This window comes from Oncorhynchus masou, chromosome 9, assembly GCF_036934945.1.
Source record: "Oncorhynchus masou masou isolate Uvic2021 chromosome 9, UVic_Omas_1.1, whole genome shotgun sequence".
Taxonomy (NCBI): domain Eukaryota; kingdom Metazoa; phylum Chordata; class Actinopteri; order Salmoniformes; family Salmonidae; genus Oncorhynchus; species Oncorhynchus masou.
In genome coordinates, this window is record NC_088220.1 from 19365277 (window position 1) to 19390981 (window position 25705).

The 25705-nt window shown below is 40.6% G+C and overlaps 1 protein-coding gene across 2 annotated transcripts; it reads right to left on the minus strand.

Annotated features, from left to right (window-relative positions):
- Positions 1–959: 959 nt before the first annotated feature.
- Positions 960–10502, minus strand: atoh8 (atonal bHLH transcription factor 8). 2 transcript variants are annotated; one of them, XM_064973420.1, is made up of 4 exons: positions 10294–10502; positions 9455–10137; positions 8307–8498; positions 960–1741 (listed from the first exon to the last, which is right to left on the minus strand). In XM_064973420.1, the coding sequence occupies exons 2-4, from the start codon at positions 10133–10135 to the stop codon at positions 1736–1738; spliced, it is 879 nt and encodes a 292-aa protein (XP_064829492.1). In that variant the 5' UTR covers positions 10136–10137; positions 10294–10502; the 3' UTR covers positions 960–1735. The 2 variants fall into 2 exon arrangements, with proteins under 2 accessions (XP_064829492.1, XP_064829491.1); XM_064973419.1 differs by having other exon boundaries at positions 9455–10502.
- Between the last annotated feature and the right edge of the window lie 15203 nt (positions 10503–25705).

Sequence of the window (25705 nt, forward strand, 5' to 3'; positions counted from 1 at the left end):
AGCTTGCTTTCCATTTGCTCTGCCTCTTTTTTCCAGACAGACAGAAGTTGTATATACAGGATACTGGTGTTTCCTCTCCGGCTCCAGACCCAATTTTAAGGACTGTAAAAGCCTGAACGGTTTCCAGCTTCCAAAGCTTAGCAACGCTAGAAGAAAACAGATTGTCAGTGAAAGCAATGTGCTCGGGTAAATACCTTGAAAACCAGGTTTTCCTGTTTCTAATGTTGTTAGATATACTATTCATTTATATAAATTATCTACTATTAATTCAAATGATCCTCTGTATGAGAAGTGAAAGTTGAGTACTTATTTTCTTGATAATACAGCACATGGGCCCTCTATTACAGGATAATTCAGTTAATCTATTAGAATATATTTGCAATTACATCGTAACTTTTGTTTCCTCTTAGAAAAGTAAGTTATTTTAATATTTGTAACTTGTTAATGTAAAGTAAGTACTTTGTTGAAAAGGCGCAAGGTAATGTAATGCAGAACAACATCATTCAATCCTCTCTGTTGACCTTTGGATCCAGTATCCTATGCAAATAGACTATACAAATTACCATTACACATTTTTAAGCTGTCACCAAATTCTATTAAATGGACTGGAAAATACTGATCGATTATCTTGTAGGCCACCAACAGTGGTGATCTTGACAAGTCCTTTCTATGACATGCCTCAAAAATAAGTATTGTAGTCTAGGATTAAGAGAACACAACACATGAACACATCAAGATTTAGACACACATACACGAGGTAGATTCAGATAGAAAATAAAATGACTTTCTTTCATGATCCTAGTCATAATTACAACTTTGTTTTGAGGGAAGCTTGACAGCTGCTATAAGGTGTTTAAAGGTGTAGCGTGTGATTGTTGTGTGAGATTTAGGTTGGCAGTACTTGAGATAATGATTTAAAGATGTTAGAGGTGTTTAATGATCATGCATATCCATTCAAATAAATTAACAACAGTTCCTTTATTTTTGGTTAAAAAGTGCTTGATTAGCACACAACAGTCAGAGATTTGTCATTAGAAAAGGCCAGCTGAAAGGGAGGTCACTTTTAAATGTGTCAATCTGGGATATTTTAAAATACTGAGCTCAGGTAGCAGACAATAACCCATGTAACTTAATTCATATTTCAACACACAAAAACAGTTGCTGAATAAAATACCATTGCTATGTCATTTTAAGTTATCTTGTAATCAAATATATGTTACTCGCGCTTTCACTAGTTAGCTTTCATCAAGCAGAAATTACCAATCATACTATAAAGAAAAACAAAATGTCATTGAAAAGGCATCGGGGTTCATAGTTGAATAAAACTGTTATAATCACTGTTATGAATGGTTATAGTCACTGCTGTCTCTGCCTCCAATTGTCATATGATTGAACAACCTGATTTCATCCACCAGACATGTTTTCTTGTTTGCTTAAATAACATCAATGCTGTCTCCCACTTTTAACTGTTCAAACACCAACCGAAAGAGATTCATTCCAACTCACGACGGGCAGAAACATATCCATAACTGGAGATTCTTGATATTTATGCTAGCTCAACAGGTATCAAGTAGGCCTATGAAATTAGGTCCATCATACTGTATGTCCAAGTGACTGGTTGTAGTCTCCCCCAGGAGTGACCTTGAATAACCTCAATAACAGAGCTGTAAAGAATTTCTTTTGTTCAAGGGCCTTGTTATAAAGCCTGGCTCACACCACCGATGCTGTGAGAATTTTACTCCTATAAAAGACAAAAAAGAATGTATCAGGCATTGAAAACACAATCTCTTGTGGGTGCATATCAAGGCGTGGTGAGATGCGTACAAATAGAACTGTAAAAGTAAAGCATGCAAATCCGATGACTTCATAGGTGCAGAGTTGTCTATGTAAATACAAGGGGTAGAAGAATATAACCCATACCAGTAAAGGAACTGCTTGGTCAGATCAGATGTAGCATACAACTGAGTGGGACACAACAACATTCTTTCTCCCTCTCTTTAGCGTTGGATGCAAACCAACCAAAATATTTTCCTTAATGTGTCTACAAAAAAGACAGCTCCTTCTTCCCCATCTTTAACACATGGTAGGGAATTGTAACATTTGTTTATGACTTGATGTTTGTTGAAGACTTGACTTTCAAAACTCTCTGATTCCATTTCCATTCATTTGTTTTCCAAATACTTCTGAAAATAGGTATCCCAGTTTGCATGTGAATATCCACAAAACAGTGATTTAAATAACATGTTGATAAAATGTGAAATATAAAGTATTAATTAAGTGCTAGATTTGAAATGTTATTGAAAAGAGTTCCAACAAGTAGACAATAAGTGAATTCAGAGCAGAGTGCAGGGTTTTAAGCAAGCGCAGGAATAAGTTCTAAATGTCTTTAATAAGTATGCATTGGGAAAAAGTTTTTTTATCCCCTCGAAAGTTTCCCCTTAGACTCACTGGCTCTCTCTGACAAAGGGATTTCTTTCTTTCACAGAGCCCACCCCTCTCTCCCCCTCCCTCTCTCTCCCTCCCTCTCTTTCCCCGGCCTCTAACAGCTGCTGCTCAGTGCTGTATCCTGAGAGAGTGATGATCAGTGTATTTTTTTTTCAAAGTGTTTTTTTGGAACAGATGGCCAGGGGAGAACTGGGGAATGTGCCAGTACCGCACTGGGGAATGTGCCAATTCCTGTAGCGAGTGAGTTCTCTGGGCCCCAGCTCGCGTGCCTTCACCCTGCCCTCTGCCCTGAGTGGCGCCAGCAGGACTTCCCAACTAGCGTTACGAACATCTGGTGTCTGGGACTGCCAGGAAAACAACCGCTCAGCTATTGAATGTGCTTTATGCTAGGGAAACACATTAGCTCCCAGTGAGGAAGAGAGAGCTAGAGGGAGCAGAGAACTGGGAGTGCAGGGAAAAGTTGTATGCATGTAATTATGTTGGATATGTAATCTATGAACAAACACCTAATTCATCATTATGTTATATTAGACAAGTTTTTTATCTTTAAGAAAAGTGTTTAAATGTTTGCATCAACTTTGATGTAATTTGCAATTTACAAAATGTATAGATTACAGTAGTTGTTTTAAGTGAAAAACAACTTGTTTACAGTTTTTAAGTTCAGGGTAATCAACCTATTGTATGATGTTACTATGTTATGTTATGGTTTTTGGCAATAGGTGAGTTGCTAAATGACATTTAAAACATTAAATTACAGATATGACTAAATGTGTGTTTAAAATGTAGATTAGATTGTTTTATTTAACCTTAATTTAACTACACAATTATAGATTAAATTAGATTCATTTATAATGTTGTTTCACCATGAAAGATGGGAGGAAAAGGGGGGGAATGGATGAGAGGGTGACAGAAGAATCTGGAGAATAAATTAGAGAGATTAAGTGACAGAGGAGAGGACTGACAGGGGACAGATTAAGAACTGGGAGGAGAAGAGGACTGATGGGACAGTTTGAAGAACTGGGGGAGGAGAGCACTGACAAGACAGATGAAGAACTGGGAGGAAGAGAGGACTGATGGGACAGATGAAGAACTGGAGGAGAGGACTGACAGGAGACAGATTAAGAACTGGAAGGACAGTAATTGATAGATCAGTGTGAAGAAGTTAATGTGTAAATGAACGTTCTCCATACTTGGGTCTCATCCATGCATTAAAAACCTTGTTGATTTATAGAGAGGCCATGGAGATGTGTGGATCCAGAAGAGAGCTGGAGGAAGTTCAGCCTCAGTTTACATGACTCCCAGTGTCATAAAACACAAAGGCATTAATCACCCCTTTTATTCATCAGGGGCACTTTTTATTCTGTTCTGGACAAAAAACTGGCAAAACACCCAGTTCCCTTTCAAACACAAGTTGATGATGATTTAATTTAATGGGATCCTTAGTAGGCAAAGGAATGCCTGTCTTAATTGGAGAGAGTGTATTCTTTCCTCTTTTGTTGTCGTTATTGTTAGAAATACCATCCCTCTGTCTGTCACACTGCCTCATGTTTTTCTATTTGCAGCTTCCTGATCAGTCAAAGGGAGGTTTTCGCTGTATTGCATTAGTAGATAGGGCAGATCTGCCGGTTTTGACTTGCAGGTTAGGGGAACTTACGCAGCAGGTTATCTTTTGGATACAAATGCCCAAATGATTGGAATAATTGACCTATAGAAATCAGGGCATTAAAATCAAACTGTTTGTGTTTTAACTAATAGAAACATCACCATGTGAAGATATTTGTAAATATGAATGCATATATTATAGGTACTTAGTTTTATTAGTTGTATTAGTAGTTGTAGCAGTAGTTTTATTCGTTGTAATAGTAGTTTTAGTAGTTGTAGCAGTAGTTTTATTAGTTGTAATAGGAGTTGTAGCAGTAGTTTTATTAGTTGTAATAGTAGTTTTATTAGTTGTAGCAGTAGTTTTATTCGTTGTAATAGGAGTTGTAGCAGTAGTTTTATTAGTTGTAATAGTAGTTTTATTAGTTGTTTTAGTAGTTGTATTCATATTTTTATTAGTAGTTTTATTAGTTGTAGCAGTAGTTTTATTAGTCATATTAGTAGTTTTATTAGTTGTAGCTGTAGTTGTAGCTGTAGTTTTATTAGTTGTAGCTGTAGTTTTATTAGTTGTAGCTGTAGTTTTATTAGTTGTATTAGTAGTTGTAGCAGTAGTTGTATTAGTAGTCATATTAGTTGTAGCTGTAGTTGTATTAGTAGATGTAGTTGTATTGGTAGTTGTATTAGTAGTTTTATTAGTTGTAGTTTTAGCTGTAGTTTTATTAGTTGAAGCAGTAGGTTTTATTACTTGCATTAGTAGTTGTAGTTGTATTAGTTGTATTGGTAGTTGTATTAGTAGTTTTATTAGTTGTAGCTGTAGTTGTAGCTGTATTCGTTGTATTAGTTGTAGCTGTAGTTGTATTAGTTGTATTGGTAGTCGTATTAGTAGATTTATTAGCTGTAGTTGTAGCTGTAGTTTTATTAGTAATATTAGTAGTTGTAGTTGTATTAGTTGTATTATTAGTTTTATTAGTTGTATTAGTAGTTGAAGCAGTAGGTTTTATTACTTGTATTCGTAGTTGTAGCAGTAGGTTTTATTACTTGTATTAGTAGTTGTTGCAGTAATTGTATTAATTATATTATTAGTTGTAGCAGTAGTTTTTTAGTTGTAGTAGCAGTTGTAGCAGTAGTTGTATTAGTAGTTGTATTCATATTTTTATTAGTAGTTTTATTAGTTGTAGTTGTAGCAGTAGTTGTATTATTAGTTGTAGCAGTAGTTTTATTAGTCTTATTAGTAGTTTTATTAGCTGTAGCTGTAGTTTTATTAGTTGTTGTTGTAGCTGTAGTTTTATTAGTTGTATTAGTAGTTTTATTAGTTGTAGCTGTAGTTTTATTAGTTGTATTAGTAGTTGAAGCAGTAGGTTTTATTACTTGCATTAGTAGTTGTAGCAGTAGTTGTATTAGTTGTATTAGCAGTTGTAGCAGTAGTTGTATTAGTTGTATTAGTAGTTGTAGTTGTATTAGTTGTATTAGTAGTTTTATTAGTTGTAGCTGTAGTTGTTGCTGTATTAGTTGTATTAGTTGTAGCTGTAGTTGTATTAGTTGTATTGGTAGTCGTATTAGTAGTTTTATTAGTTGTAGCTGTAGTTGTAGCTGTAGTTTTATTAGTTGTATTAGTAGTTGTAGCAGTAGTTGTATTAGTTGTATTGGTAGTTGTATTAGTAGTTTTATTAGTTGTATTAGTAGTTGAAGCAGTAGGTTTTATTACTTGTATTAGTAGTTGTAGCAGTAGGTTTTATTACTTGTATTAGTAGTTGTAGCAGTAGGTTTTATTACTTGTATTAGTAGTTGTAGCAGTAATTTTATTAATTCTATTAGTAGTTGTAGCAGTAGTTTTTTAGTTGTAGCAGTAGTTGTATTAGTAGTTGTATTCATAGTTTTATTAGTTGTATTCATAGTTTTATTAGTTGTATTAGTAGTCGTATTAGTAGTTTTATTAGTTGTAGCTGAAGTTGTAGCTGTAGTTTTATTAGTTGTAGCAGTAGTTGTATTATTAGTTGTATTAGTTGTATTAGTAGTTGAAGCAGTAGGTTTTATTACTTGTATTCGTAGTTGTAGCAGTAGGTTTTATTACTTGTATTAGTAGTTGTTGCAGTAATTGTATTAATTCTATTAGTAGTTGTAGCAGTAGTTTTTTAGTTGTAGTAGCAGTTGTAGCAGTAGTTGTATTAGTAGTTGTATTCATATTTTTATTAGTAGTTTTATTAGTTGTAGTTGTAGCAGTAGTTGTATTATTAGTTGTAGCAGTAGTTTTATTAGTCTTATTAGTAGTTTTATTAGTTGTAGCTGTAGTTTTATTAGTTGTTGTTGTAGCTGTAGTTTTATTAGTTGTATTAGTAGTTGTATTAGTAGTTTTATTAGTTGTAGCTGTAGTTTTATTAGTTGTATTAGTAGTTGAAGAAGTAGGTTTTATTACTTGCATTAGTAGTTGTAGCAGTAGTTGTATTAGTTGTATTAGCAGTTGTAGCAGTAGTTGTATTAGTTGGTATTAGTAGTTGTAGTTGTATTAGTTGTATTAGTAGTTTTATTAGTTGTAGCTGTAGTTGTTGCTGTATTAGTTGTATTAGTTGTAGCTGTAGTCGTATTAGTAGTTTTATTAGTTGTAGCTGTAGTTGTAGCTGTAGTTTTATTAGTTGTATTAGTAGTTGTAGCAGTAGTTGTATTAGTTGTATTGGTAGTTGTATTAGTAGTTTTATTAGTTGTATTAGTAGTTGAAGCAGTAGGTTTTATTACTTGTATTAGTAGTTGTAGCAGTAGGTTTTATTACTTGTATTAGTAGTTGTAGCAGTAGTTTTTTAGTTGTAGCAGTAGTTGTATTAGTAGTTGTATTCATAGTTTTATTAGTTGTATTCGTAGTTTTATTAGTTGTATTAGTAGTCGTATTAGTAGTTTTATTAGTTGTAGCTGAAGTTGTAGCTGTAGTTTTATTAGTTGTAGCAGTAGTTGTATTGGTAGTTGTATTAGTAGTTTTATTAGTTGTATTAGTAGTTGAAGCAGTAGGTTTTATTAGTTGTATTAGTAGTTGAAGCAGTAGGTTTTATTACTTGTATTAGTAGTTGTAGCAGTAATTTTATTAATTCTATTAGTAGTTGTAGCAGTAGTTTTTTAGTTGTTGTATTAGTAGTTGTATTCGTAGTTTTATTAGTTGTATTAGTAGTTTTATTAGTTGTATTCGTAGTTTTAGTAGTTGTAGCAGTAGTTTTAATAGTTGTATTAGTAGTTGTAGCTGTAGTTTTATTAGTTGTAGCAGTAGTTTTATTAGTTGTATTAGCAGTTGTATTTGTAGTTGTATTAGTTGTATTAGTAGTTGTAGCAGTAGTTTTATTAGTTGTAGTAGCAGTTGTAGCAGTAGTTTTATTAGTTCTATTAGTAGGTGTAGCAGTAGATTTTATTAGTTGTTGTAGAAGTTGTTTTTATTAGTTGTAGGCCTATTAGTAGTTGTACAACAACTTTTTTATACTGTTAAGATAAGTTGTTTTATTTTAATTATTATTATTTAATTGTTATTATTATTAGACAGTAGTTGCCATATTATTCTTGTGACTAAGTGTTGTTAGTTTGTTTAGTTATTTTTTCATTTGGACACTTGAAAATGAGAATGCATGTCAAGAGATTTCATCCTGCAAAATGTCAAATAAAATAAATCAATAATGCTAAGTTTCCAATGCTATGATGTCATCAATTTACCAGTCCTTCTAAAATGTCTGATAGATTTGTTAGTATGTGACATGACAGTGTAGGAGGAAGGATGTTAAATGAGCAGAAAGAAAACCTCCATTCATGTAGCTTTATTTTAAAGTCAAATATCCATGACCAATGATTTAATTGGCCTTGTATGGTCACCGTTTGCTCTTTATCAACGGCCTTGTTTATAAGCATAGGTGAATCCACTGAAATATGTTTCATGTTATTGATATGCTATATTACAATAAACACATTTGAAGGAGAAGTTGGCTTTGACTTGGCTTTCCATTCCCTCTCTGTAACTACTGATGCCTCAGAGGCCATGCTCTTCTTTTGATAGCCTTTAACTTTAAATAAACTTATTGCAATGCCTCAGCAATGTCTCAAAACGTGTGCTTGAATACTTTTCACTTGCAGGAGTCCATTTCCATGTCAATGTCTCACCCCACCTAGTCATTGCAACATGAGGCCTTCAGCCAAAGAAGACATGCATGGGATAAAATCTCAGGCCAGACCGTCGTAGGACAGTAGCCTAAATACTGCATCCCCCTCCCTCCTCCTCTTCCCTAGATCCAATTTACCTTTCTCTTCTTGGAGCGTCCCTCGGCCTGCAGGGTGCGGGTGCACTGCTCCACGCACTCTCTGAAGCTCATGTTGCCGTGATCTGGGGTGTAGTCCAGGTCTGCCAGCTGAGCTAGCGACAGGATGTAGTTACAGGCGATTCTTAATATAGCCAGCTTTGACAACTTCTGTCCATAGGAGTAGCAGGGCACCTGTATAGGGTTAACATTTGGTTAGGTTAAGGAGGCCCATCATACTGATATGAGAGGATGGTAGATAGAGTTGAGGAAGTTTTCAGTTAAGCTACTGTATGCATGCTCTTTAGATACAATTGCCGGTGTCAGGTGATGTCATGTGACAGTTTTCCAACATATCTTTCTAAGTGCCAAAACAGCTGGTGATGACATGACCCAGTAAAAATGGTTCACAACAACTTCTCTGATTTTGTTTTCAAATGATAGATATTCCATGTTGGTTTTGGTCAACTAAGAGTTAGTTTTATTTGATATTGATATTTCGTAGTACACCTACAAGTATCAGACCAACTGGAGTACATGGAGTGTGAAGAGCTTTGTCATTAAGAAGCCTGTTCCCTGTTTCATATGCATTTGACATATTTTTCTGTCATTGTGAGAGGTGTCATGTGGATATGATTTTCACTTATATTTTGACTGCATATAAATGACATGAATAAACTATTACATAGGCCTGCAGGAGGGGAACATGTTTTGGGGGGGGCAGACAAATAATTGTGTATGTAGAACAGAATAAGAATCAGAGTGACAATTCAACTGTTTGGACTGACATGTCTTACAGACTGTTCTTTCTCATATCTTTAATGTAGCAAACTGAGCACATATTTTTGAACATAATGTCAATAATACCAAATTGTAAATTGTTGACACTAAAATTAATTTAATAAGCTATCTATAGAAGGGGCCATACAATTTATACTCAAGTGGGATATATTAGCCTACATTCATACTCAAGTATGATATATTATGATGACATTCACAGTTATTTTAATAATTTCCATATCTCCATACAGTGGCATCCTGAAATGGGCATTTAAGTGCAAAAAGTTACTCGGAGTTCAGCATGAACATCACATTTTGAACAAGAGGCGTCATTGTACGGATTGTTTGTTTAGTGAATTCAGTGTTAATACCTGCTTTCTCAGCGCCTCAAAGGCTGCACTGATGGTATGTACCCGGGTCCTCTCTCTGGCATTCGCCAGTAGCCTCCGTGTCTGCTGAACGGCTTTGATCTCAGTGACGACGCCAGACGTTTCTCCTAGCCGTTTCTTTGGCGATTCAACCGGGTCGCTGCTATTGATGTAGGCTGTCTGAGAGGCTGAGGAGAGGGACTTCTCAGAGCGCTGGCACAGGACGATCCGGGACTGTAATGTGTGATCAGTCCCAAATGACTGTTGATGGCCATAACTTGTAACATGCGGGAATGTGCTGAGAAAAGAGTCTCTGCTTGTCGGTGTTGACTCGGATAAAGGCTGTGACTGTGATGATGGGAGCTTCCCAGTAACTGTTGATGGTAAAGCATTTATCCTCATGTCAAGAGCAGTATTCGGGTTTCCAGATGAAATAATGGATTTCTCCACAGATAGAACTGAACCAGGGTCCTGTAGTCTTTTTTGGACAATGTTTCTACATGTCTCTTCCATCAGTTCCCCCATAGAATCGTCGTCCATTATTGAATCATATTGGAAATGTTTGACTTCATCACTGGTGACTCGTTTGGGGTCCCGACCTTTCCGTTTAAACTTTTTATTCCCAGCTGAATCCTTTGCATTGATTGTCTTCCAGCCATCGCTGAGTAGATGTGGATTCCTCATTTCTACACAAAAATGGCACGATTGAAAACCGACAGCACTGCCTTAATTAATATCGCGCAAAAGTATAATAATATTATATTGTAACTTAATTAATAAAATATAGCCAGACAAATCACTATGCAATGTAGCACTCTGATTACAAGCATCGACAGGCTTACTTTAAATAACTCAAATAAAGAATAGACCGCATGTGCAGGCGCGTGTTTCTCCCGTGGAATCCGCGTCTTCTGGAGCCATCAAAATTGGCAGCATTTTTTGTGAATGTGCTCTTGAGTTTCATCTGTTTTAGTTTTGCCTCAGTTTACATAGAAGCCCTTGTCGGTGAGATAAGTCGCCACGCCGCCGACAGCGAGAGACCGCCCAAAATATCTCTCGCCGTGCGTAATAACATATTAAACCACTGATTACGCGCATGGCTACTTGGTGACTTTTATGGACATGCCAACAGAAGGACAAGTATAATTGCATTTCAATAATTATCGTAAAAAAATTAAGTTTAATAACATTTTTTTAAATTATATCACAATCTGTATGCCTTACAACTTAGGTATAGGCTATAGGCCTCCTAGAGCTGGGGAGCAAACCCATCATATTATTTTTGGTCTTCATTTAGCAAGCAAAACTTGTAGCTAAGTGCACTATGGTGCACATGGTAACCGCTAACAGTGTAACATAGACTTTTTTGATGTGTCTAGATAGCAAAGAAAGATTTTGGAACAGGGCAGACAACGGGGGACAGTCCAGGAAAAATCCACCCAAAACCACTCATTCCTATAATTTACAGTGTTACATAACACTAACATGTTATAACAATATTTTTTGTGAACACATTTTTAATTTGGTCGTTATAATAAGTTTGGTAGCAAAACAATCGTGGAAATCTGTTGTAAGCTATATCGACTACAAACCCCACAATGCAATGCTCTCTCTATGGGCTGGCAAGCGAGCTCGCAAACGTAGCTACAAAATAATACCAAAGTCAATATCAGCATGTGAAGTAGCTAGTTATCTCTAAAATCGCCTAAACAAACTGCACTATCAATGTAGGGGACTACAATCTCACCATGTTCAACCTGCAGATATATGTTCCTCGCCGAATGTAGTCTGACATTCGCAAAGGTAATGCAATGCACCCTGGACTGATGAGGCACACAGAGAGGAGAAATGTGTTAGACCCTCTGTTAAATTACACATTTTTCGTGATGGGAATATCGCATTCGAGCGATATTTCGAAGACAACCTCCCGCGTTATGACATCGGCCAGTATTGACTATGTATGATATACGTTTTCGCGATCTGAAAGTCGTATTCTTATTAACTTCAAGTGTAGTGAGAGCGGCTTTATCGCAATCATAAACTATCAAACACATGGTTTGATGACATTCCATTCGCTCCGTTCCAGACATTTTTATGAACTGTCCTCCCATCAGCAGCCTTCATTGTAACACTATATATACAAAAGTATGTGGACACCCCTTCAAATTAGTGGATTTAGCTATTTCAGCCACACCCGTTGCTGACAGGTGTATAAAATCGAGGACAGAGCCATGCATTGCTTTTCTTTCTAACAAGTCAGTTCCTCAAATTTCTGCCCTGCTCGAGCTGTCCTGGTCAACTGTAAGTGCTGTTATTGTGAAGTGGAAACATCTAGGAGCAACAACGGCTCAATCACAAAGTGGTAGGCCACACAAGCTCACAGAACGGGACCACTGAGTGCTGAAGCTTGTAGTGTGTAAAAATCACCTGTCCTCGGTTACAACACTTACTACGAATGTCCAAACTACCTCTGAAAGCAACGTCGGGAGCTTTGTCGGGAGCGTCATGAAATGGGTTTCAATGGCCAAACAGCCACACACAAGCCTAAGATCACCATGCGGAATGCCAAGTGTCGGCTGGAGTGGTGCCAAGCTTGCCGCCATTGGACTCTGGAGCAGTGGAAATGCGTTCTCTGGAGTGATGAATCATGCTTTACCATCTGGCAGTCTGACTGACAAATCTGGGTTTGGCAGATGCCAGGAGAACGCTACCTCCCCAAATGCATAGTACCAACTGTAATGTTTGGTGGAGGAGGAATAATGGTCTGGGGCTGTTTTTCATGGCTAGGCCCTTTAGTTCCAGGGAAGGGAAATCTCAGCGCTACAGCATAATGATATTCTAGACGATTCAGTGCTTTCAACTTTGTGGCAACAGTTTGGGGAAGGCCCTTTCCTGTTTCAGCATGACAATGACCCCGTGCACAAAGCGAGGTCCATACAAAAATGGTGTGTCAAGATCGGTGTGGAAGAACTTGACTGGCCTGCACAGAGCCCTAACCTCAACCCCATCGAACACCTTTGGGATGAATTGGAACGTCGACTGCAAGCCAGGCCAAATCACTCAACATCAGTACACAACTTCACTAATGCTCTTGTGGCTGAATGGAATCAAGTCCCTGCAGCAATGTTCCAACATCTAGTGGAAAGCCTTCCTAGAAGAGTGGAGACTGTTATAGCGGCAAAGGAGAGACCGACTCATGGGTCTTCCAAGATGGCGTAGCAGTCGGACGTGTTTCTTTGTCTTGTCCCGTCCTTTACCTTTACACCGGATCATCGCAGCTAGCTAGCTGCTATCCGAGTGGCTACTCCTGGCTAAAGTCTCTGTCCCGAAGCAAGCATCAGTTAGCCTGGAGCTAGCCTCGTGCTAGGCCCATCTCCCGGCTAGCAAAAGAGGTCAACCAGCCAATTATTGGGCTACAATACCCCTTTTGCCAATTGGCCTGGACCCTTTACTACCAATCCATCACGACTGGTCTGCCGATGTAACCGGCCAAGGTGGTCTTCCGTTGGGATGTTGCCGGATGCCCATCTGCTATCCCCGGCCCGCTAGCTGTCTGAATCGCCGTGTCTCTAGCTCGCCTAGCGTAGCAGCGACTACAGTATTGTCTCCCTGACTCATCTAGTGCTACTCATTGGATCCTATGATCACTCGGCTACACATGCCTCTCCCTAATGTCAATAGGCCTTGTCTATTGCTGTTTTGGTTAGTGATTATTGTCTTATTTCACTGTAGTGCCCCTAGCCCTGCCCAATATGCCTTAGATAGCCCTTTTGTTCCACCACCCACACATGCGGTAACCTCACCTGGCTTGACTGGTGCCTCTAGAGTCAAAACCTCTCTCATCATCACTCAATGCCTAGGTTTACCTCCACTGTACTCACATCATACCATACCCTTGTATGTACATTATGCCTTGAATCTAACGCACTAGACAACCAGTTCTTATAGCCGTATCCTTATCCTACTCCTCCTCTGTTCCTCTGGTGATGTAGAGGTTAACCCAGGCCCTGCAGCCCCCAGCACCACTGCCGTTCCCCAGGCACTCTCATTTGTTGACTTCTGTAACCGTACAAGCCTTGGTTTCATGCATGTTAACATTAAAAGCCTCCTCCCTAAGTTTGTTTTATTCACTGCTTTAGCACACTCCACAAACCCTGATATCCTAGCCGTGTCTGGATCATGGCTTAGGAAGGCAACCAAAAATCCTGAAATTTCCATCCCTAACTATAACGTCTTCCCACAAGATAGAACTGCCAAAGGAGGCGGAGTTGCAATCTACTGTAGAGATAGCTTGCAGAGTTTTGTCATACTATCCAGGTCTGTGCCTAAACAATTCATGCGTTCCCTTTTTTTAAATCCACCTTTCCAGAAACAAGTCTCTCACAGTTGCTGCTTGTTATAGACCCCCTTTAGCCCCTAGCTGTGCCCTGGACATCATATGTGAATTAATTGCCCCACATCTATCTTCAGAGTTCGTACTGTTAGGTGACCTAAACTGGGATATACTTAACACCCCGGCCGTCCTACAATCTAAGCGAGATGCCCTCAATCTTACACAAATTATTCAGGAACCTACCAGGTACAACCCTAAATATGTAACCATTGGCACCCTCTTAGATATCATCCTGACCAACTTGCCCTCTAAAAACACCTCTGTTGTCTTCAACCTGGATCTCAGCAATCACTGCCTCATTACCTGTGTGCGTGATGGGTCCGCGGTCAAACGACCACACCCCATCACTGTCAAACGCTCCCTAAAACACTTTAGCGAGCAGGCCTTTCTAATCGACCTGTCCCGGGTATCCTGGAAGGATATTGACCTCATCCTGTCAGTAGAGGATGCCTGGTTGCTCTTTAAAAGTGCTTTCCTCGCCATATTTAATAAGCATGCCCCATTCAGAAAATGTAGAACTAACAACAGATATAGCCCTTGGTTCACTCCAGACTTGACTGCCCTTGACCAGCACAAAAACATCCTCACTGAACTTCTGGAGAGAGTTTGCTGCACTGAAAGTAAAGGGGCTGAATAATTTTGCACGCCCAATTTTTCAGTTTTTGATTTGTTAAAAAAGTTTGAAATATCCAATAAATGTCGTTCCACTTCATGATTGTGTCCCACTTGTTGTTGATACTTCACAAAAAAATACAGTTTTACATCTTTATGTTTGAAGCCTGAAATGTGGCAAAAGGTCGCAAAGTTCAAGGGGGCCGAATACTTTCGCAAGGCACTGTATATATATGATGTCGCTCTTGCTGCTGGTGATTCTCTGATCCACCTCTATGCAGACGACACCATTCTGTATACATCTGGCCCTTCTTTGGACACTGTGTTAACAAACCTCTAAACAAGCTTCAATGCCATACAACACTCCTTCCGTGGCCTCCAACTGGTTTTAAATGCTAGTAAAACTAAATGCATGTTTTTCAACTGATTGTTGCCCGCACCCGCCCACCCGACTAGCATCACTACTCTGGACGGTTCTGACTTAGAATATGTGGACAACTACAAATACCTAGGTGTCTGGTTAGACTGTGAACTCTCCTTCCAGACTCACATGAAGCATCTCCAATCCTAAATTAAATCTAGAATCGGCTTCCTATTTCGCAACAAAGCCTCCTTCCCTCATGCTGCCAAACATACCCTCGTAAAACTGACTATCCTACCGATCCTTGACTTCGGCGATGTCATTTACAAAATAGCCTCCAACACTCTACTCTGCAAACTGGATGTAGTCTATCACAGTGCCTTCTATTTTGTCACCAAAGCCCCATATACTATCCACCACTACGACAGTGGTATGCTCTAGTTGGCTGGCCCTCACTACATTTTCGTCGCCAAACCCACTGGCTCCATGCCATCTATAAGTCTTTGCTAGGTAAATCCCGCCTTATCTCAGCGCACTGGTCACCATAGCAACACCCACCTGTAGCACACGCTCCAGCAGATATATTTCACTGGTCATCCCCAAAGCCAACACTTCCTTTGGCCGCCTTTCCTTCCAGTTCTCTGCTGCCAATGAATTGAAAAAAAATCACTGAAGTTGGAGTCTTGTATCTCCCTCTCTAACTTTCAGCATCAGCTGTCAGAGCAGCTTACCGATCACTGTACCTGTACACAGCCAATCTGTAAACAGCACACCCAACTACCTCATCCCCATATTGTTATTTATCCTCTTGCTCTTTTGCACCTCAGTATCTCTACTTGCACATCATCATCTGCACATCTATCACTCCAGTGTTAAAACTAAATTGTAATTATTTCGCCTCTTTGGCCTATTTATTGCCTTTACCTCCCAACTCTTCTACATTTGCACACACTGTACATAGAATTTTCTATTGTGTTATTGACTGTACGTTTTTTTTGTGTAACTGTGTTGTTGTTTTTGTCGCACTGCTTTGCTTTATCTTGGCCAGGTCGCAGTTGTAAATGAGAATTTGTTCCTAACTGGCCCACCTGGTTAAATAAAGGTGAAATAAATAAATAAAATAAAAACTCCATATTAATGCCCATGGTTGGTAATGAGATGTTCGATGAACATGTGTCCACAACTTTTGGTTATGTAGTGTATGTTATACCCACCTAAATTTTGCCTGCTTGAATGGCAATAGCTCAGATACACATGAAAACATGAAATTACCCAGGGAATAGGTAGAACATCACACAGAGATGCACAAAAACAATGGAACATTCAAAATGGGTGAACCTTTACTTTAAGTACTATGGAAGAAGTTAGTACAATGCTGCCACCTACTGCAGAAGAACACAAACAAATCAAATTTTATTGGTCACATACACATGTTTAGCAGATGTTATTGCGGGTGTAGCGAAATGGTTGTGTTTCTAGCTACAACAGTGCAGTAATATCTAACAATTCACAACAATACACACAAACCTAAAAGTAAAAGAATGGAATTAAGGAATATATAAATATTAGGATGAGTGGCATAAACTAAAATACAGTAGAATAGAATACAGTATATACATATGAGATGAGTAAAGAAAAAATATGTAAACATTATTAAAGTGACTAGTGTTCCATTAAAGTGGCCAGTGATTTCAAGTTTATGTATATAGGGCAGCAGCCTCTAAGGTGCAGGGTTACGTAACTGAGTGGAAACCACCTATTGATGGCTATTTAACATGGCCTTGAGATAGAAGCTGTTTTTCAGTCTCTCGGTTCCAGCTTTGATGCACCTGTACTGACCTCACCTTCTGGATGATAGTGGGGTGAACAGGCAGTGGCTCGGGTGGTTGATGATATTTTTGACCTTCCTGTGACATCGGGTGCTGTAGGTGTCCTGGGGGGCAGGTAGTTGGGCAGACCGCATCACCCTCTGGAGAGCATGCAGTTGGCGTACCAGGCGGTGATACAGCCCAACAGGATGCTCTCAATTATGCATCTGTAAAAGTTTGTCAGAGTTTAAGGTGCCAAGCCAAATTTCTTGAGCCTCCTGATAATGAAGAGGCGCTGTTGCACCTTCTTCACCACACTGTCTGTGTGGGTGGATCATTTCAGATCGTCAGTGATGTGTACGCCGAGAAACTTGAAGATTTCCACCTGCTCCACTGCGGTCCTGTCGATGTGGATAGGGGCATGCTCCCTCTGCTGTTTCCTGAAGTCCACGATCAGCTCTTTTGTTTTGTCGACATTGAGTGAGAGGTTATTCTCCTGACACCACACTCCCAGGGCCCTCACCTCCTCCCTGTAGGTTGTCACCTCATTGTTGGTAAGCAGGTCTACTACTGTCATGGGTGAATAGGGAGTACAGAAAGGGGTTGAGCACGCACCCTTGTGGGGTCCCTGTGTTGAGGATCAGCGTAGTTGGGGTGTTGTTTCCTACCTTCACCACCTGGAGGAGGCCCTTCAAGAAGTCCAGGATCCAGTTGCAGAGGGCAGGGTTCAGACCCAGGGCCCCGAGCTTATTGATGAGTTGGATGGTACTATGGGGTTGAATGCTGAGCTATAGTCAATGAACAGAATTCTTACATAGGTATTCCTCTTTTCCAGCTGGGATATGGCAGTGTGTAGTGCGATGGTGATTGCATTGTCTGTGGATATATTGCGGCGGTAAGCAAATTGAAGTGAGTCTAGGGTGTCAGGTAAGGTAAGGTGATATGATCCTTAACTAGCCTCTCAAATCATTTCATGATGACAGAAGTGAGTGCTAGGGGGCGCTAGTCATTTAGTTCAGTTACATTTGTTTCTTGGGTACAGGAACAATGGTGGACATCTTGAAGCAAGTGGGGACAGCAGACTAGGATAGGGTGAGATTGAATATGTCCATAAACACTTCAGCCAGCTGGTCAGCACATGCTTTGAGTATGTGGCTAGGGATGCCGTCTGGGCTGGCAACCTTGCGACGGTTAACACGCTTAAGTGTCTTACTCACATTGGCCACAGAGAAGGAGAGTCCACAGTCCTTGGTAGCAGGCTGCGTTGGTGTCTCTGTGTTATCCTCAAAGTGGGGGAAGAAGGTGTTTAGCTTGTCTGGAAGTCACTCTCATGTAGGCCCTTTCTGCCTAAAATGTGAACGTCATATTTGAAGGTATTACGAAATAGATCCGTTGGTTGGTACACACACAGAAGTTCAAAAAATATTTTGAACAAATACAGCCTTTCATGTAATCCAAGATAACAATTTAATACATCAAAAATGTAGGCAGTGACCTTATATATATAGACAGGATTTAATGTTATAAACATTTTCAGGAGTAAAGAGATACAAACAGGCTTGGGCTCTTCTTTATTTTCTATTTAACACAAAGGCCTCCAGTTGTTCCTGGGCAGAGTGCCAGCCGCTGAGCGACCTGCTGCTGCTTCCTCCTGATATTAAATTCCTCTGGCATGTACTCTGCCCTGGCTGACGCCAGGCCGCCACCAAGTCTCCAGAGTAAATATTTCCAGCTGACACTGTTGCTGTGCTGCTCTGGTGAGGTAATTCATACTTTTTTGTAAGGATCGTACAGTTAAAATATAGTTTTCATCAAACTCATTTGGAGGCACATCTTTTTTTGTTAATTTGTTTTCCTCTTTCCAACAAATACTATATTAACTGTTACTTTGTCACATTACACTGAATTATCTTTTATTGGACTATTGATGAACAGGAGTGGATCTTGAACCAGCATTACAAAGTGTCATAAAGGTCAAGACCACTTGGCAGACAGAGGTTGAAATAAACTTAAAGTTGGCTATTATGTCTCACTTTTTTGACCATGAGATTACCTTCTTAAAAATACATAATTTTCGTTTTTAATACTGAAAGAATATATTGTGGCGTTTACGGGGTTCCCGATCTTATAACATTACTAGCTTAAAGAACAAATAAATGGAGAGAGAATCATAGTTAATGCCAACAACAGCCATTTTAATGTTACACTGCACAAGGTAATGGAGAGCTGCACAAAACAACCTAACTAGCCATACCGTAACTCACAGTCCAGAGGGAAGTATCCCCCCAGAGAGATAATCACGAGAGAGCCAAATGGGGCTCTCCCCACTAGTTATATCCACACTAATTCGGGAATATTAACCACTCAAAGTTAGCCTTAGTGGGAGTGACCTACTCTGGCTCGTGATTTGCCCACCCTACCCCAGAAGGGTCGCTACAATATTTATTCAACATAACGTTTATGAATGCAGATTGGTTCTTGGTTTGGTTCTGCTAATTTATAATGCTACTGCTGCAAAGATAGGTTGACTAGACTCAACAAAATAACCTGATAAGGCTTGTGGCGGTATTTATTTGAGAGGGTAAAGATAAAGATTTTGTTCGGGCGCCAGGCAGGTATTAACCATGCCGAAAGGAAAAGAGTAGAATAGAGAGAGTACCACTACCAGACCCACACACATCAGCAGAAGAGACTGCCTAGAGTGTAGCCTGAGGGCCCTGGGAGTGTGGTGTCAGGAAAATAACCTCTCACTCAATGTCGACAAAACAAAGGAGCTGATCGTGGACTTCAGGAAACAGCAGAGGGAGCACGCCCCTATCCACATCGATGGGACCGCAGTGGAGCAGGTGGAAATCTTCAGGTTTCTCAGCGTACACATCACTGACGATCTGAAATGGTCCACCCACACAGACAGTGTGGTGAAGAAGGTGCAATAGCGCCTTTTCAATATCAGGAGGCTCAAGAAATTTGGCTTGGCACCTTAAACCCTGACAAACTTTTACAGATGTATAATTGAGAGCATCCTGTTGGGCTGTATCACCGCCTGGTACGCCAACTGCATGCTCTCCAGAGGGTGATGCGGTCTGCCCAACTACCTGCCCCCCAGGACACCTACAGCACCCGATGTCACAGGAAGGTCAAAAATATCATCAAGGACAACAACCACCCGAGCCACTGCCTGTTCACCGCAATATCATCCAGAAGGTGAGGTCAGTACAGGTGCATCAAAGCTGGAACCGAGATACTGAAAAACAGCTTCTATCTCAAGGCCATGTTAAATAGGCATCAATAGGTGGCTTCCACTCATTTACGTAACCCTGCACCTTAGAGGCTGCTGCCCTATATACATAGACTTGAAATCACTGGCAACTTTAATGGAACACTAGTCACTTTAATAATGTTTACATATTTTTTCTTTACTCATCTCATATGTATATACTGTATTCTATTCTACTGTATTTTAGTTTATGCCACTCATCCTAATATTTATATATTCCTTAATTCCATTCTTTTACTTTTAGGTTTGTGTGTATTGTTGTGAATTGTTAGATATTACTGCACTGTTGTAGCTAGAAACACAAGCATTTTGCTACACCCGCAATAACATCTGCTAAACATGTGTATGTGACCAATAAAATTTGATTTGTTTGTGTTCTTCTGCAGTAGGAGGCAGCATTGTACTAACTTCTTCCATAGTACTTAAAGTAAAGGTTCACCCATTTTGAATGTTCCATTGTTTTTGTGCATCTCTGAGCGATGTCCTAACTATTCCCTGGGTAATGTCATGTTTTCATGTGTATCTGAGCTATTGCCGTTCAAGCAGGCAAAAATTAGGTGGGTATAACATACACTACATGACCAAAAGTTGTGGACACATGTTCATCGAACATCTCATTACCAATCATGGGCATTAATATGGAGTTTTTATTTATTTATTTCACCTTTATTTAACCAGGTGTGCCAGTTAGGAACAAATTTTCATTTACAACTGCGACCTAGCCAAGATAAAGCAAAGCAGTGCGACAAAAACAACAACACAGTTACACAAAAAAATGTTGAGTCAATAACACAACAGAAAATTATATGTACAGTGTGTGCAAATGTAGAAGAGTAGGGAGGTAAGGCAATAAATAGGCCATAGAGGTGAAATAATTACAATTTAGTTTTAACATTGGAGTGATAGATGTGCAGATGATGATGTGCAAGTAGAGATCCTGAGGTGCAAAAGAGCAAGAGGCTAAATAACAATATGGGGATGAGGTAGTTGGGTGTGCTATTTACAGATTGGCTGTGTACAGGTATAGTGATCGGTAAGCTGCTCTGACAGCTGATGCTGAAAGTTAGAGAGGGAGATACAAGACTCTAACTTCAGTGATTTTTTTCAATTCATTCCAGTCATTGGCAGCAGAGAACTTGAAGGAAAGGCGGCCAAAGGAAGTGTTGGCTTTGGGGATGACCAGTGAAATATATCTGCTGGAGCGCGTGCTACAGGTGGGTGTTGCTATGGTGACCAGTGCGCTGAGATAAGGCGGGGATTTACCTAACAAAGACATAGATGAACTGGAGCCAGTGGGTTTGGCGACGAATATGTAGTGAGGGCCAGCCAACTAGAGCATACCACTCTCGTAGTGGTGGATAGTATATGGGGCTTTGATGACAAAATAGATGGCACTGTGATAGACTACATCCAGTTTGCAGAGTAGAGTGTCAAAGGATCGGTAGGATAGTCAAGGAAGTCAAGGATCGGTAGGATAGTCAGTTTTACGAGGGTATGTTTATCAGCATGAGGGAAGGAGACTTTGTTGCAAAATAGGAAGCCGATTCTAGATTTAATTTAGGATTTGAAATGCTTGATGTGAGTCTGGAAGGAGAGTTCACAGTCTAACCAGACACCTAGGTATTTGTAGTGTCCACATATTCTAAGTCAGAACCGTCCAGAGTAGTGATGCTAGTCGGGTGGGCGGGTGCGGGCAACAATAGGTTGAAGAGCATGCATTTAGTTTTACTAGCATTTAAAACCAGTTGGAGGCCACGTAAGGAGTGTCGTATGGCATTGAAGCTTGTTTAGAGGTTTGTTAACACAGTGTCCAAAGAAGGGCCAGATGTATACAGAATGGTGTCGTCTGCGTAGAGGTGGATCAGAGAATCACCAGCAGCAAGAGCAACATCATTGATATATACAGAGAAAAGAGTCGGCCCAATAATTGAACCCTGTGGCACCCCCATAGAGACTGTCCGAGGTACGGAAAACAGACCCGCTGATTTGACACACTGAACTCTATCTGAGAAGTAGTTGGTGAACCAGACGAGGCAGTCATTTGAGAGAACAAGGCTATTAAGTCTGCCGATAAGAATGCGGTGATTGACAGAGTCGAATGCCTTGGCCAGGTCGATGAAAACGGCTGCACAGTACTGTCTTTTATTGATGGCGGTTATGGTATTGTTTAGGACCTTGAGCGTGGCTGAGGTGCACCCATGACCAGCTCGGAAACCAGACTGCATAGTGGAGAAGGTACAGTGGGATTCGAAATGGTCGGTGATCTTTTTGTTAAATTGGCTTTCGAAGACCTTAGAAAAGGTAGGGCAGGATGGTTATAGGTCTATAACAGTTGTGTAGAGTGTCTCCCCCTTCATAGACACAAAGGCCTTAAAAATGTCCACAATCATCTCGGCCACATGTCATTAGTACATCCCACCTCAATACAGTTCAAATAACAATACACAACTTACAAGCAACCTCACTTTTAACTAAAATGTCCACCCAAATACTTCTGTCAGGGCAATAATCCAGCTCTAATGAACTTCAATGGGAATTGCATTTGAAAAATAGAAAGTCTGGTTACAGGGTAAAGCACTGGAACAATAGTGAGAAGAGAAAGAGAACAAGAGAGATCTTAGCTGTGGTCTTCCTTTGCGATACTCAATGATGAAGTCAAACTTCTGCAGTCTGATAGACCAGCGAATAACACGGCTGTTGGTCTTGCCTGATGCCAGAACCCACTGCAGAGCAGCGTGGTCTGTGACAACGGTGAAGATCTTCGCCTCCAAGTAGTAGCTCCATTTCTCCAAAGCCCAGACCACAGCGAGGCACTCCCTTTCATTCGTTGAATAATTCCTCTCGGCTGAATTAAGGGTGCGACTTGCATAAGCAAGACCTTCTTCTGTTCCTAGTCCTGTTTGTTGAGCCAAGACTGCTCCAAGTCCTGTTTGACTTGCATCCGTGTACACAATGAAATGAGCATTCAGGTTAGGATGTCCAAGCACTGGAGGAGTAATAAGGCTGTTTTTGAGTGCTTCAAATGCACTTTGGCATGCAGGGTCCATTGGAATTTCACAACTTTCTTCTTAAGGTGGTTGAGGGGTTCGGCGACCTTTGAGAAGTCAGGCACAAACCTGTGTTACCATCCAGCCATACCCAGAAACCCCTGAAGGGATGTGGGAATTCCTGCACGGCTGCAACTTAATACCTTCCTCATTAACCACGACCAAGGAACTTGAGTTCTGGGAGACAGAAACAACACTTAAAGTTCAAGGTCCAACCTGCAGCCTTTAGTCTGTCGAAGACGGACTGTATGTCTTGCACTTTCTGTTATGGCATTCGGCTTCCTGTAGTCCACACAGAATCGATATCCACCATCTTTCTTAGGAATCAGGACAACCGGAGAAGCCCATCCGGAAAAAGAAGGTTCCACAATTCTATTCTCCAACATGCTTTTGAGCTGTTCATTGAGAATTGCCAGTTTGGTAGGGGACAGCCTGTAGGGACGCTGCTTAATGGGGACCTCATGCCGGGTATAGATTTTGTGTTTGAATACGGTTGTACGGCCGAGTGTAAGAGTACAGACCTCACTGTTCATGTCCAACATCTGGGAGAGCTAACACCTTTCATCATCCGACAGACATGCCTGTTTCACCGCTTGTTTGATGTAGAAATCAGCATCAGGTTTGCTTTTGCTCTCGGATAGAAGGGGGGGTACGGCGGTAATCAGGGTGATAGTTGGGTTCTCGGACTTCACTGGTGGAACATGTTTTTGTCTTTGTCTCTTTATATTTTCTCTGTCTCTGACTTGACCTTGTCCGGACTCTGCATAATGTAGCAGGCTCCAGCCTGAAATCAGTGCATTACCAGGTTGAAATGGGAATAGTCAGAGTGCAGCCGATAGGAGGGTTTGGACATAGAGATGGTCAGTCCATTGAAGAACAGGAAATCTAGGCCAAGGACTAGAGCAAATGCAAGGCTTGAATCTGCAAGAATAGCCACAGGAAGGTTAATAGTCTCACCATGCAGTTTTATTATTATACCAATCCAGCCCATGGGGGTGGTAGGTTCTCCATTGGCCAAGTACAATGGTCCCTCCTCCCATGTTCGTAGCTCCTCATGAGGTAATGCCATGTTCTGCCACAGGGCCTCTTGCATCAGGGTGTAAGATGCCCCTGTGTCGATTATGACCTCTCCAGTTCCTAACAGTCAGAGGAACCAATAGTTGTTGCAGAATAGGAATAAGACCGCTAGTTGTGCTGTCTAAAGGCTTCATGGTGGGCATTAAAGCTGACCCAATTGTATGCAAGCCAACACGCCTGTCTAGACATTCAGTCTTCTGTCCTTTCTGAGCTTTTCCTGAATCCTGACGCTGGACATAGAGGGGGCAAGAATCTGGAGGATGTTGGACTTTACACCTCCAACATATAACTGGACTTTTGTCCTGGATCTTGGGTACAAATATCTGAGATGGTTTAGCCCCAGGAGAGTTATGAGTATACTGGGATGAGGGAACAGGGTTTTTAGTTTGGAGTGGTGCTTCCAGTCCTTCTCAAACTGAGTCCCAAGACGCACCAGATCATCCACGTTCTGCACACGTTCTCGAGGTTGACTAGCAAGGCGGGGAACCATGTTCTTAAGAAGGTGTTTGACCATCTCCTGCTCAGTAATGTCAGCCTTCCATCTCCTACATAGAACTCGATAGGAGAAGGCAAAGTCCCGTATTGGCTCTGCTTCACCCTGGACTCTGTTACGAACACGTTCTGCCAGTTCATCCCCATAGTCCTCTGAGAGGAAGGCTCAGAGGATTATTTTTTGAAACTCCTCACAGGTTGACACATGTTTACGGGCTATCTCCCACCAGTCTCTCTCTGTACCATAGAGAACACTGCGGAGGGTGGCAAGAACCTCCAAGTCAGTAAGGGGCCGGATAGAAAGAAAATAATTACACTTAGATAAGAAAAACAGTGGATCAACATCATCTTCTGGGCTGCCAAAAGTGGGGAAAAGAAGTTTGATAGGGAGGGAGTGCTCTAGAGGAGACATGACAGTGGGAGTTCTATTGTTTAACAGTATCTTCAGAGGGGTTTTTGTAGTACTACCTGTTCCTATTCCCTTACTGGCCAAGCCAGTGGCAGAGGTAAAACCTAGGGGAGGTGCAGAAGATTTGTCCAGAAGGGAAAGTACTGCATTACCTCCTGGTGCAGCTCTTCCATATGAAGGTCTGTGGCCTTCTGTGCTTTCCCCATCTCATTAACGGTGTCCTTTTGACTCTGTTCAATCAAAAATCGTAGTTCCCCTGTCCTTTTTGACTCTGTTCAATCAAAAATCGTAGTTCCCCTGTGAGAGTTCTTCATGTCCTCCATAACTTCCTTCAGATAAGAACATACTCCCTTCACAACAGAGGCTGACTCCTCTGCTCTCTGTTTTTGTTCCTCCTCAAGAAAGATCATGACTTGATGATGATTAGTTTCCATTTGTGTTTTGAACCAGTGCAGTTTTCCTTGAATATCCTGCTTCAGAGAATCTTGTAAATATTTCTGTCTCTGAACAATTTGTTGTTGGTTTTCCTCCATTTGACAGGGAAGGTAGAGGGTAAGCATCCAACCTCCGCTGCACATATGTCTGATGAGCCTCCACACATTCACTAAGTTTGCGAATGGCATTCTCCTGCAATGTCAAACTATGATTGGTGTGTGTCCATTGATGTTCAATTTGTCCAGTGATCACAGAGACACCTCTCCCATTCTCTCTGGACAGGGTAACAGGAAGGGTTTGAGGGGAGGGTAATGGTGGAGATGTTATAGGTGAGCCGGAAGCC

Coding starts and splice junctions, on each gene's coding strand:
- atoh8 (XM_064973420.1), bottom strand. CDS start 10,135: ATGAGGAATCCACATCTACTCAGCGATGGCTGGAAGACAATCAATGCA. Junction 8,499..9,454: donor TTGAGGCGCTGAGAAAGCAG/GTATTAACACTG, acceptor AACCCTATACAG/GTGCCCTGCTACTCCTATGG.